This window comes from Microcaecilia unicolor, chromosome 10, assembly GCF_901765095.1.
Source record: "Microcaecilia unicolor chromosome 10, aMicUni1.1, whole genome shotgun sequence".
In the NCBI taxonomy this organism is placed as follows: Eukaryota; Metazoa; Chordata; class Amphibia; order Gymnophiona; family Siphonopidae; genus Microcaecilia; species Microcaecilia unicolor.
The window spans coordinates 84456404-84470719 of record NC_044040.1 but is presented as its reverse complement, the minus strand read 5'-3'; the positions used below and the strand labels follow the sequence as shown (position 1 = coordinate 84470719).

Here is a 14316-nt window from a genome sequence, read left to right as displayed (position 1 = left end):
AACACACTGCGGGAGCAGACAATTCAACAGTTGGATTCCTGGAGCAATTTAACGGTGTCGTTGGCGGGGAGGATATGTCTTGTGAGGATGGTGATATTGCCGAGATGGCTATATGTTCTTCAGACATTACCAATAAAGCTTAAACAGGTAGATATAAAATATTTTTACAGAAATTTGATGCGGTTTTGCTGGGCTGGGAAACGAGCCAAACTTCAACAGAAATTTCTATTAGGAGGGTGGAAACAAGGGGGAATGGGCATACCAAATATCCAGTATTACAATATGGCCTGTTTGTTGCGGCAGGTGAGAGATTGGCTATTTTCTACTCAGGATCACACCCCTCTTGAATATGAAACAGCATATTTTACTCCATATAGTCCTATCACATTGCTACACACTCAGTATAAAATGCTTCCCAGCAGATTTAAGTATAGTGTGCTGCTGCTGCCCATCAGAGAAGCGTGGAGATTTCTAGGTAAATTATTAGGGGGGGATCCATCCATCACGGAGCTACTAACAATTAGGGGTAATCCGATGTTTCCCCCGGGGTTAGAGAATCAAACATTTATTAGATGGGAATGAATTGGAATAGTTAAATTGCAAGATGTATTAAGAACAGATGGGACCATCAAAGATCTATCACAATTACAGGTTGTAAGGACGGACAATTGGGGGGATCAAGTCGCATACCGTCAACTTCAACATTATGTACGCACTCTCCACAGGGAATCTCTTACTAAAAAGCTGGGTGAAAAATTTGGTAAATTTTATGAGGAAATTTCTGAGAATGCCCCATCCATTTCCAATTTACATTTGAAATTGTGGGAGTTGGTGCCTGGAAGGGGGCTAGCTCAGCTTCGACAGTGATGGGAAATGGATATGGGAAGAGAGCTGACAACATGGAATATTATCAAACAGATTAAGGATATCCCTAGGGTAGTTGGGGGGGCATGCCTTAGAGAATGCGCGTTTAGAATGATACATAGAGCCTATTTCACCCAGGCACAGCTGTTCAGATCGGGAGGAATACAGACAGCTACCTGTGTGAAATGTAACAGGGCAGAGAACACGTTGTACCATGCGCTCTGGGTATGTCCATTAATACAGCGTTATTGGAGACAAATTACTGCATTTCTGTCTACCATTGTGCATAGCAGAATTGAACTGAATCCATTAATGTTATTATTAGATATGCACGAAATGTATCCTAAATTGAAAGCAGACAGAATAATGTTCTGTCGTAAAGTGTGTTTGGTAGGCAGAAAATGTATAATGCAACACTGGACTACAGCACATCCACTGACCTTCTGCCACTGGCGCAATCAGGTACATCAACTGCTGACCTGGGAAGCGAGAGAGGCAAAAGGATCATATAAGCGGAAAACACGTTTTTTAAAAATCTGGGGGTGTTTATTGGATAAGATGACCCACAAAGGGAGGAGTCTAATTCTCAATACTCTGTAATAATAAATGGGATAATTGTAGTGGCATGATAAATATGTAACAGACTGTATAGGGAGGGGAGGATGAGAGGGGGGAAGAGAGAAAATGTGAAAATACTGTTGTTTGGGACAGAGGTTATACCTGTTTGACAGTGAAATCTTTATTATATGTTTAATGACCAGCATGTTGGAATTATTCATTCATCAATAAAAATGTTAAAACATAACATAATCATGTCTTTAAACTGAACTTATTTTGGAAATGTTTATTTCTATGTTGTCCTTACACTATTCCAGAACTTGCGGGTTGGTCATGTCCATCAGCAGGTGAAGATAGAGAACACAGAAGTGAGCTGATGCATATAGCCCTAGCCAGGAAGCTCAACCCTTCAGTATTTTCTGTCTCCAGCAGGTGAAAGGACAAAACTTCAGCCCTGAGCTCTGCTTAGGCTGCTTCTGGTTCAGTTGTTCAACTGACTCCCAGTTGAGCTAGTCTAGCTTCTGCCTTCTCAGGAGGTCATCCCTGGTGGTTCCAGGGCACTTCGTCTTGAAGCCCTGCTCCCCCCCCCCCCCCCCCCTGTTGATCTTCAGTAACGCTCAGCAGCTAGTTTATACCAGCAGCAAGAAGAAAAAAAGCTGATTTAAGGGAAACAGTCACGAATGAGTTTAAGTGGTCTGATCACCTCTTTGTGCTCTTCAGCAAGCAGAAATGGCGTTTAGCAGCATCTAAGCCCACAATTTCATAGTGGGTATGGGGAGCCATTTCTTCAACCTATATTCATGCAAGAAAGCAGCCACCAGTTGATCTGAAGGCACACTCTACAAGGCACACTCTACAAGGAGAGTGGCTACTTCCTGGGTGGAGGCGTCCTCTCGCTGATTGAAATTTGCAGGACAGCGACTTGGTTGTCTGTGCTTTAGTTTGTGAACCATTATAAAGTAGATGTGGTTGCCAGGTCAGAAGCCACATTTGTGGCTTCAGTTCTGCAGGCGGCAGTGCCAGGAGCCCAACCTTGCTCCTGGCACTGCTTTGTGACATCCCGCAAGTTCTGGAATAGTGTAAGGACAATATGAAAGGAGAAATTAGGTCTTACCTGATACTTTTCTTTCCATCAGTCCTTTACACTATTCCAGAAGCCCACCTGGTACTTATGACTCTGCCTCCGTGTGGAGGTCTAGGCTTTCTTCTGCTGTGCTGTCTGCTCTTGCAACTTTCTCTGTTGTCTTGCCAAGACACCAGGCTCGGTGTTCTTTGGAGGATGTTTGTTTACAAAGGAAAAAAATTTTTTTTTTTGTTATGGGTTTTGACTTGTTTGAGTCTTATCTGTCTTCCACACTGCTTGTCTAGATAAATATTGAAGGGCTGAGCTTCCTGGCTATGGTTATATGCTTCAGCTCACTTCTGTGTTTTCTATCTCCACCTGCTGGTCGATGGACATGACTAACACATAAGTTCTGGAATAGTGTAAAGGACTATTGGAAAGAAATTTATCAGGTAAGACCTAATTTCTCCTAAATTCAGATTGACTACATCATTAAACATATAGCTTCACATACAGACACCTAGATAACTATTAATTGACTTTAGAGCTCTAAATATCCACATATTCCTCTTTTTGGTGTATTATCCATTGGTTTGTAGTATATCTTGTCCTTTCTTTCTGTTTTACATTCAATCTGCAACTAATTATTAACAAAACAGGAAAGTAATTTGTGGCGTACAGTAATTGTGGTTCTGTATTATATGCAGAATATTTGTGCAAGCTGTCGGACAGAGAACATCCACTTTATTTGCGTTTGGTGGCTGGTCCTAGTACGGAAGCTTTGGCTTTCATTCTGCGTGAACATGAAACTGGAGATTTCATGGTGAGTCATAGTCATGTTTATTTATGGTTTTCTCTCTATAAAAATTAAAATCACGCTCTTCATATTCAGTCGTGTACTATTTTTATAGCAGCCAAACTTTTTTATAACAAATTTGTTGACTTATACCTTGTTAGAGAAGAGAGATCTAGATATTCATTGCCTCAGATACAAATTTAAGATTTTCAGCCCTCTAGGGACAGAAAAATACCTACCATATCTGAATGTACATCCCATTTAAATAGCCTTCAGGCTTTCAGGCAATGTATAAGAAATTAATTAAATAATGAATAATATGCAGTCTATAATACATACAACACTTTTGTCCATTTTAACCTACACACTCGCTTGTAATTCTGTTGTATGCATTCCTTATACATAGTAAATGAATGAAATGATAGTAGGTAAATACCACTCCATTCAGCAGGTTACCTCTTCCCATCTCTCATGCCTTTGTGCAGAACAGTTGCAACTTAGATACCAGATGCAGTGATGACCAGATTTACTGTATAAATTGTGGATTTTGCCACACTAAAATGATTCACTGTTACAGGAAAAATGTTCAGTTATTCTTATTAGACTGGATAGTCATGACCTGTGGTATTAATGCTTTTGAAATGGTGATTTGAGATCCGCATTTTCAGATTACAAACTGTATTGTAGCACTTCCTGTTTTCCTTGCCTGAACCTCTGCTGGTCTTGGACAATAGGTAAATCAACTATACTTATACCCTTCTCCTCCACTGTCAACTGCGACTCTGTCCCTTCCATCTTGCTGTGCCATATACCTTGAATAGATTTCCTTAGTTGCTCTGTTTCTGACCCTATACAAATCAAGGCTAAAAGTACACCTGGTTGAGACTGCTTTTAACTATTAACCCCTTATTCGCCTTTCAATACCCATGTTGTTTAATCTTTCTCTTAGTAAATGAGACTCTAATCTTTTATACGTTACATAACTTGCAATAATCAAACTTCCAAGATCTTATAAAGTATAACATTTGCAAAAAAAGGTGAATAGAAATAAGAAAAATAAATAAATATACATACCATAATCCTTGCTTTTCAGGCTTAGTACAGTAACTTCTAATGATAACAACTTTTACCAGTGCATTTTATAAATCAAAATAACATTACAAGAGTAAATAAAATAGTTAATTCACTAGATAGAAAGAAGCAAGCATTATACTTCCTGATATACAAGACACTTGACTACCAATGAAAAGGTATTGGAGGCAAAAAACCAATGAGAACAATTCATTTTAAAAAATCTTATATGGACATTCTCAGAAGAATTAAAATATATGCAAGAGCATAGATGGCTCTCTAACATAACATACTACTACTACTACTTAACATTTCTAAAGCGCTACTAGGGTTACGCAGCGCTGAGGCACCTTAAAACTTTCTCTCTCAACTATAAACAAAATAAATTAGAGTGGCGAAAATGTAGTCTATGAAAATATCTACAGTGGTCAAGACCACAACTCTAAAGTTAATTTAAAAGTGTATGTACACATGGATCATCAGTTTTCACTATCAGCTGCCAAACGAAGCATGCCGTATCCTCTAAATAACTTCTGTATGTCAGATAGAGAAATAGCAACACCTTATAGCAATGATGTTTGCCAATCTTTCATGCCAACAAACCAACATCTCTATAAAGGTACATCTTAGAACTAAAGTTAAAATTGCAGCTTGTTTTCACCACCAGTGTTATGACCACTCTGTCCCAGTTCTGAAAAATTAACCGGCAGCAGTGGTCATTAAATACAGACCCCCCCCCCCCACCACCACCACCACCACCCTGTTTACTAAGCCACGTGGCATTAGAACACGGCAGCCGCTATTGCAGCTAGTAAGAGGGGAGAGAGTCTTACTGTGATTTAAACTGCAGCAATTTCTTACTTCCTTATGACAATGGTGTGTATAAAAAATATTCCTTAATACTTACAAATGCACTTTTGTAGCAGGTATGCTCGTAACTACTGTACCTGAATGTAACATGCCTTGAACTACCACTGTGAAGGCATGTGCTAAATAAAAAATAGATTAATTAAATTAAATACACCTTTTGAAGCCAACCTCAAAACTGCTGCTGAATCTTAAACCATCATTTTATCCACCTTGTTCCCTATGCGATGGATTGATTGACAACCATAATCATTGTTACAAAAGTACCTACTATACAATTATTTTTATTAAAGTTGCCATATATATCTTACAGTGATCATAAAATGTACATAGAGAGAGTGTGTGTATACACACAATCTTCATGTGTCTATCATCTGATCTCCGTGTCTCTGTGCAATATAAAAAACAGTTGTGGAAGGACCTAAGCATAATCACATGTAAGAAATAAAACCTATCCTACATAATAAAGCTCACCTCCAATGTTCTGAGGCTGCCTGGGACTGTGGCTTCCGGTGGTGGTCTGGATCATGTAGTAGATAATCGTGACATCAGGGAGAGGGGAGGAGCCGTGAGTGTCCAATGTAGAGGTGGAGTAGGGAAACGTCAGGGAGAGGGGAGGAGCCGCGAGTGTCCAGTGCCCAGGAATCCCAACGGGAGTGCCAGCGAGGGCCAACGGACTGCGTCTTCTTCTCCTGCAGCCGATAACATGGAACGTTGTCAGGCAGGCGAGAAGCTCTACCGGGCCGAGTAGCAAGAGCGGCCGAGGTTCCTACAACAAATGCGGGCACACCATCGCGAAGGACTCGATGCGACTGGCCATCATGGTGCAGGTAGGCACGCGCGCTGCAGCACGTGGGGGCAGGGAGCAGGCCTCGGATACCGGAACTGAATGCTCCCGGGGGGGAGGGGAGTAGGGGACCCTGGAACTGGGTGGGAGGGAGGGAGGGAAAACCCTCAAACTGGGACCCCAAACCCTCGAACTGGGAGGGAGGGAGGGAGAAGACCCTGGAACTGGGAGGAAGGGTGAGGGAAAACACTCGAACTGGGGGGGAGGGAGGGGAGGGGAGGCCCTGGCACACACTCTCATTCTCACACACACTCTCATTCTCACACACACACTCTTGCACCCAGTCTCACAATGTCTGTCACACACACTCACACATTCACTCTCTCTCTATCACACACTCACTCTCACACACACTCTGTAAAACACACACACTCAGAGGAAAACCTTGCTAGCGCCCGTTTCATTGCTTTCTGAAACGGGCCTTTTTTTTACTAGTATTAATATAATATAAATGGGCGTTTTCCAAAGTGCTGTTTACTGCACAGTGTGTTTCTCAAGTAAAATCACATACATACTGTGAAGCAAAAATTTCTGTTAATATCAGTATTCTCAAATTCTATTAGACACATGTAGTTCTAAAATAAAAATAAAACAATTCACACAAAAACCCTTCACCTAAACTGACTGTAACAAATCATTTAAGTGTCTTTCTCTGCCTTTTGGCTAAGATCAAGTGTAGTAAGTGTCTTTTAAAGCTTATTAGACTTACATAGGGGCCCCTTTTACTAAGCTGCTTTGTCTTGTGGTAACTGCCAAATTAGCACACATTATTAATCTGGGCACCAAATAAATATATATATATATATTTTTTTTTTTTCAGGAGAGGGACATGTTTGGGGATGGAGAGTGGGTGTTTCTGTGCTAAAAGTGTGTCCACATTATTGTGAACTAACTATTTAGCGCAGGATTACTGTATGAGCTCTTACTACCTACAAAATGGCCGGCAGTAAGTGCTCACAAAGTAATTTTTTTTAAGGGCCATGTGCATGGCCATTAATACAAAAAATAGAAAATCATGTATTTTACAGCTGTGGTAAAAGGGCCTTAGCGTGTGGGAAAAACCTGTTCAAGGGCACACTAAGGCCACTTTTTGCCACATCTTAGTAAAAGGACCCCATAGTTACTTGATGCATTTATCATAAAAACATCATCAATTATATCAGCATATTTTTTGTCAAGAAAGTTTACTGCTTACCATTTTTAAATATACAAATGTTAAATGCGTAAAAAACAATAAAAAGATTGTTTCATATAAAGGTCTGCTTAAGTAAACTAAAATTCTGTTAAAATGATGTGGAGAGACATTTCCAATAGGGCGTCTAAGTCCAACTTTGGACGTTTTGCTTAAAACGTCCAGAATCTGAATAGCAAATATAGCCATTTTCGAAATAGCAAAATGTCTTTTTAATGGCCACTTTCTAGATGGTTTTGTGCTCTATGCGTTTATCTTTTTGGTCCATTAAAAAAAAAAAAAAACTTAAGTGCAAAGCACACTACATCAAGCCATTAGGATGTAAGAAAAGCCAGCAATCTTAGTAGACTGGCCACACAGACATCCCAGGAGAGCACTGGGGCACCCTAAGGGGCACTGCTGTTGACTTTATATAATAGCACCCAGGTACATGTTTCACTGTTACCCCCTCATCTTGTCTTCTGAGCCCTCCAAAACATATCCAAAACCCACTGCCCCCAACTGTACACCATTACAGGTGCCCTTTTTTATTTATTTATTACATTTGTACCCCACATTTTCCCACCTATTTGCAGGCTCAGTGTGACTTACATAGTACCATGAGGCGTTAGTCGCCTTCGATGATGAAACAAATACAAAGTGATGTTATTATCAAAGAGGATCATGTGTTACGGACACTAGGAGAATCGTACAGAAGAAGAGTTATACAGTGTTCATTACGGGCTGTGGTTTCGTTGTGTTGCTGGGTTCAGGCACTTAAGTTGGGTCAGTAGGGTATGCCTTTTCGAACAGGATGGTCTTTAGTGATTTCCGGAAGCTAAGGTGGCTGTAGGTTGTTTTTATGGCTTTCGGTAGTGCATTCCACAGTTGCGTGCTTTTATAGGAGAAGCTAGATCCGTAAATTGATTTTTACTTGAGTCCCTTGCAGCTAGGGTAGTGAAGATTTAAGTATGTTCGTGATGGTCCAATTGTGTTTCTGGTTGGCAGGTCTATAAGGTTGGTCATATATCCAGGGGCTTCACCATAGATAATTTTGTGGACCAGGGTGCAGATTTTGAAAGTTATAGGTTAAAGTTAAAGTTATAGCCAGTGCAGTTTTTCTCGGAGGGGTTTGGCACTTTCGAATCGCGATTTTCCAAATATAAGCCTGGCTGCTGTGTTTTGAGCGGTCTGTAGTATCTTTGTGGGTTACAGGGTCACCTATATGTGGGTACAGTAGTTTTTTTGGTGAGTTTTGGAGGGCTCATGTTTTCCACCATAAGTGTGACAGGTAGAATGAAATATGGGTCTGGGTCCCCTTCTCCATAGTGCACTGTACCAACCACTACACTACTCCGGGGACCTGCTTGCTGCTCTAATAGAACTGGCTATAACATCTGAAGTTGTTATAGAGGCTTGTAAGTACTATTTTTATTCACATCTTTGGAGGGTGGGGGGGGGAGGTCAGTGACCACTGGGGGAGTAAGGAGGGTCATCTCTGGCTTCCTCCAGTTGTCATTTGGCCATTTGGGGCACCATTTTGTTCCTTATTTTTTCCTATAAAGAGGTCTAGGCCAAAACATTGAAGTTTTAGCCCTAGACATTTTCATTTTGTTTCATTATGGCTATAAAACAACTAATGCCCTAAGCCCGCCCTCATCCCACTCCTGAAACACCCCCTTGTGATTTGGACGTACTACAGATGGAATTGCAAGGATAAACTTTGGGTGCTACGATCACTGTACTGCATTCTGATTTTCATTTCATTCCTGGTAAGGTATTGGAACTAAAATTTTTGGAGTGCCTTACAATAGCATTGCTCACCATTTTTAATCTTAAGGGATCTTTGTGGTTTATCTGTTTATGTACTAGTGTGATATATTTTTTTTTCTTTATTTTTTTATTAAATTGATTTACATCCTGGGAAAATTCATCTCTCTGATCTCCAGTTTCGAGACAAGTACCTCAGCCTTGTTCAGTCTACGTACATTACTATTCTATAACTTTTTTTGAACCCTTTCCCTCTTCCCAAGTCTATAGCATGTATTCCCTACTTCTCCTGCCCTCTCCCTCTGGTATGGTACCATTAGCAGTAGCATCAACATTAGCATATCTATCCCATTAAGGTGTTTTCACATCAGTCCTCTCCAGTTCTCTCCTCTAGTAAGGACCACATTTTCTGATACTCCTCAGTCCAACCTTATAGTCCCAATGTTGACTTTTCATACAGCTGCATTTAAGCTGTGGCCTTATTCATTTTTCAAGTGTGGATCCAGAGTCATCCTTCTATTTTCTTGCTATAGTTAGTTTTACTGCTAACAGTAGCAGTGAAATCAACTTCTGAGTTCCTTTGAGGCATTGTCTGCCAGTGCCATGTCTAACAAACACAGTTTGGGATTCTCTCTCCAATCAGTCTCACCCAACCTTCAGTCCAATCCCAGGCTTGCCCAAAAATTTGTGTACCACATATGTTCAAAAGATCTCCAGCACCACTCATCACCCTCCCTTCTTATTGTAGAAATCTTAACCAGAGTGAGATATAATGCACATACCAAGTTATATTGAAGCCGTTTGTTGCTGTTTATTGCTGAGCATTTGTGCAAATAGCTGTCTGTCATAATCCATCCCTCTTCTCCAAGTTGTGCCTCCAACCATTTCTGCCAGGCCTGTATATTTAACTCTTCATGCAAGGTTGATTATTTCTTGGTACTGTTCCTTTTAAGCAGTACATATTCTCTCTCCAGTGGTTTCCTATGTAAATTAACCGTTGTATATCTTCTCTTTAAAAGCTGGCTCAACTGGAAGGGATTGGTACAGGCGCTAATAAACTCTAGTTTATTAGCATTTGTATTTGGTGTATCGAAATAATACTTCCTGGGAAAATATGCCTAAAAGAATCTCACACCTACCCTCTCCAGCCTCTCCCTCAACTCACAGAAGGCGCGGAGGAGGACATGGAAGGAAAATCCTTAACTGACCCTGTGGGTAAAGACTTCCTGCAAGGCCCAGCTTCTCTCATTGTCTTCCATACTGTGATAAGGGGGTCAATAATAAGTGACTGTCTCTGCCTCACACCCGTGGAGGGGCATTTTTGATATAATGTCTAAATCCGAATTGAAATGTTTTGCTGATAATGTCTCAAAAAAAATGTCTAGCTCACAACCATAATCGAACCAGGAAAGCATCTACATTTCTGGTTTGATTATGGCTTTGAGCTAGACATTTTCATGCTCAACATGTCCATCTATAAGTATCATTTTCAGAAGAAAAAAGTCTGAGAAAAAATGTAGAAAAACAAACCATAGGGACATCTGTCTAGCAGCATTCCTAGTAAACTGGCCACACAGACATCTCAGCAGTTCAGAGGGACAGCCTAGTGTTCAGTGCAGTGGACTTCACATAAAGGGACTCGGGTACAAATCCCACCTAAACCCCCTTCATGTTGTATGGTGAGCCCTCCAGGAACAGAAAACCTACTGTATTTAAATGTCTTTCACTACAATAGTCCTCAGGCTTGCAGGCCACTTATATATTTAGGTACAATAGGTATTTTTTCTATGTTCCATGAAGCCTCACATATTTTTACTGAAATTAAAAAGTTAAAGTAGGAATTGAACCTGGGTCCCATTGTTCACTGTCCACTGCACTGACCACTAGACCACTCCATCCACTTGCTTGCTGCTTTCTTAGGGATGGCCATAATATCTGGAGCAGTCATAGAGCCTGGTATCTAATGTCACTGTCGCATCTTTAGGGGTGGAAGGGGGTTGGTTAGAGACTACTGGGGGGTTAAGAGGGGTCGTTATCATTGATATAATAAAGACTGTTGGACTCAGGTCTCCAGTGGTGAATCGTCTTTTAGTCTCTACTTTTGCCTTCTGTGATTTGTCATCGTAGAGAACTTCTCCTGTTCTATATTTTGGGTTAAGAGGGGGGTCATGCCTTAATCCCTCCAGCGGGTCAGTTAGGGCACCTTTTTGTGACTTAGTTGTGACTGAAACAGGTCTAGATAAAAATGTACTTCTTTTTTGCCCTGAACCTTTTTTTCTTTCCATTATTGCTGCCCAAAACATGCCTCCAACACATCCCCTTATGATTTAGACAAATTGTGGAGTAAAACGTCCCAATTCTGAGTTTCAAAAATTGCTAGACGTTTTTGTGAGAAAACATTCAGTTGCTACTTTGTGCCACTTTTAAGACGTTTTTCTCTCTTGAAAATGAGCACCATGAACACCCTAGTCTCTTTATCTCACTTTATCTTACATGCCTCAAATAATGAAAATGGATCTAAAACCACTTTCTCCAACCAGACTCAATGAGTTTCTAGAGATCCCTTGTGGTGGCTCCTTAATGCTCCTCGCACTGCTGCCCTATAGTATTGTCTCAATATCTCACAAATGAAGAAGTGCAGTTACCTCACTTTTTTTTTTTTTTTGCTGTATTTTAACTTATCCCTAGGTCTCTTGTCCCTCTAGATAGACGTTTGCAGCATCTTGTCTCTCTTGGCAAACTGTTTCACTGGTATGTGTATTGAGAGCTTGATAAAACAGAAGCAGCAGCAGCTTAGGTAATATAACCATTTTAATTATTGCTGCCCTCCTCCACCAGGTCAGCAACAGTTGTGTCCTCCACCCTTTCCAGGTCTGCTCGTTTTCTTTCATAACAGGTTCATAATTCAACTTAAATCTTGTGACTGGTTGGGGATTCTGATACCAGTATTGTATTCCTCTTTGCGCTACTTGAAAGTGAAAGTAGTCTAGGGCATCCCTTTAGGTCAAATTAAAGTCTCTCTTTTGGCTTTGTTAACCTTAAAACATGAGAACAAAGCATACCAATCAGTCTCCTGCATTAAATATGGCTGTGACTCTTTTGGGTTTCTCATAAATATCTATGTGTCTTCTGCATACAGGAGAATTTTATGCTTCTGTACAGATTGTGTCCATCTGTTCGCCTTACCCTTATAGGCGGCTACAAAATTAGTCAGTGGTCTCTGTCATAAAACATATAGGGACAGGCTCATGAACCTCAACATGTTTATGCTGGAAGAGAAGCAGGAGAGGGGATATGATAGAGACGTTTAAATACCTCAGTGGTGTTAATGTACCTTTTTCAAATGAAGGAGACCTCTGGAATGAGAGAGCATAAGATGAATTTAAGAGGAAATAGGCTTAGGATGAACCTGAGGAAATACTCTTTTACGGAAAGGGTGGTGGATATGTGGAATGGCCTCCCGGTGGAGACTACGGAGACGAAGACTGTGTCAGAGTTTAAGAAGGCGTGGGACAGACACGTGGGATCTCTTAGGAAAAAAAAAGGAGTCAGTGATTACTAAGGATGGGCAGACTGGATGGGCCATATGGCCGTTATCTGCCGTCATGTTTCTATGTTTCTAATTGCATGTGCAAATAGCTGTGGTAAGAGAGGGCATCCCTATCTAGTTCTCTCCTGTACAACTGAAATTCTGTTGAAAACTGCCAATGACTTATCTTATTGTTGGGCCTCTGATACAAAATTAGTTCCCAGCCCAACTTGATTAAGTACCTTAATAAAAAGCCCCATTCTACATGGTTAGTAGGCCAGGGCCGTGCCAAGGGTCTCTGGCGCCCCCCTGCAGACTACCAGTTGGTGCCCCCCCCCCCTGCACCTGCCTGGCTCCAAGGCAGCGATTCCCCTCTCTCCCCTGCCCTCCCGCTCCCATGTAGGAACTGCCCGCCCTCTTCTCCCCCCCAAGATCCCGTTCCTTTTTTTTTTCTTTTAAATTTACCTTCCTCCGGCAGCACAGCGTCAGTGAAGGAGGCGGCGCTCCCAGTCCCGACGTCTCTAGCCTTCCCTTGTTCGCTGCTCACTGCCCCGCCTTCGGACATCAGAAGAAGGCGGGGCATTGAGCAGCGAACAAGGGAAGGCTAGAGACATCTGGACTGGGAGTGCCGCCTCCTTCACTGACGCTGCGCTGCCGGAGGAAGGTAAATTTAAAAAAAAAAAAAGGAACGGGATCTTGGGGGGGAGAAGAGGGCGGGCAGTTCCTACATGGGAGCGGGAGGGCAGGGTAAGCACGCAGCGGCGGCGCCCCCCAGAGGAAAGCGCCCCCCTGCGGCGCTTACCCCGCTTACCGCATCGGCACGGCCCTGTAGTAGGCTTTTCAGCATCTAAGACGATGCTCGTAGGCTTAAACATTTTCCTTTTTATATACGAGCCCACTTCCGTGTTATCTCCTAAGTGCTTACCCTTCCCAAACCTAGTTTGATTCAAGTGCACTAAGCGTGACAGCATCTCTTCCAATCTGTTCACTAGTAGTTTTGTGAAGATTTTTATATCACAGTTGCAATGAGCTATCAGCCTGTAGCTCCCACAGGCCATAGCAGGCTTCACTACCACATTTGCTTTGTACATCGAATCTGGCAAATGGTCTCTTTGTATTTTGTAAATTAACCATTGCATATCACTTTCATTAACATTTCCGAGACACTGCTCTTCATAGTCTGATAATATTCCCTGAGGAACCCATCCCCTCCCCCTACCTCCTTCCCTTTGGGCAACCGCTGAATCACATAATCCACCTCTTCTTTACTAATACATTTCCCCCAACCTTTCTTGCTCTTCCTCCCTTAATCTCTGCACTCTTGCTTCTCTAATGAACATATTAATCTTGACATTGCCCACATTACTTTCCAAGCTATATAGGGTCTCATAAAACTTTTTAAATTCCTCTTAATGATTTTCCTTAATTACCCATCTTCCTGAATTATCATGCCAAGAATCTCCCTGCTTTATTAATCTGCTGCCAAAAAGTCTGTCTTAGTCAAACATGGCAAGTGTTTTATTTTATCTACTTCTAAACATTCTAGCTGCTGCCTAACCTTCTCCAACTGCCGATACTCCTGAGATGAACACTCCTGCTTATGTATTATCTTGATATGCTCTGTTTTCTGCAGCATGGTCTGATATTAGTATGTGGTTAACCTAACAGCTTCTGCTTGTTCATCTTCAAAACACCTGATTCAAAATTAATTTAAGCTGTCTTTTCCAAACCTGAGGGGTATTAAATCTATTAAACACTTCAATGCATCATTTTTTTTAAT

The 14316-nt window shown here is 41.4% G+C and overlaps 1 protein-coding gene across 2 annotated transcripts in view; it reads left to right on the top strand.

The window, feature by feature from the left end:
- Nucleotides 1-14316, top strand: part of RASSF3 (Ras association domain family member 3) — a 180600-nt gene that overhangs the window by 162797 nt on the left and 3487 nt on the right. For both annotated transcript variants that reach the window (XR_003943545.1, XM_030216006.1), the window contains exon 4: nucleotides 3193-3308. Coding sequence is in view for 1 of the 2 variants with exons in the window: in XM_030216006.1 (XP_030071866.1) it covers nucleotides 3193-3308 (116 nt within the window). In the remaining variant the exon portion in view is untranslated. The remainder of the gene's footprint in view (nucleotides 1-3192; nucleotides 3309-14316) is intronic.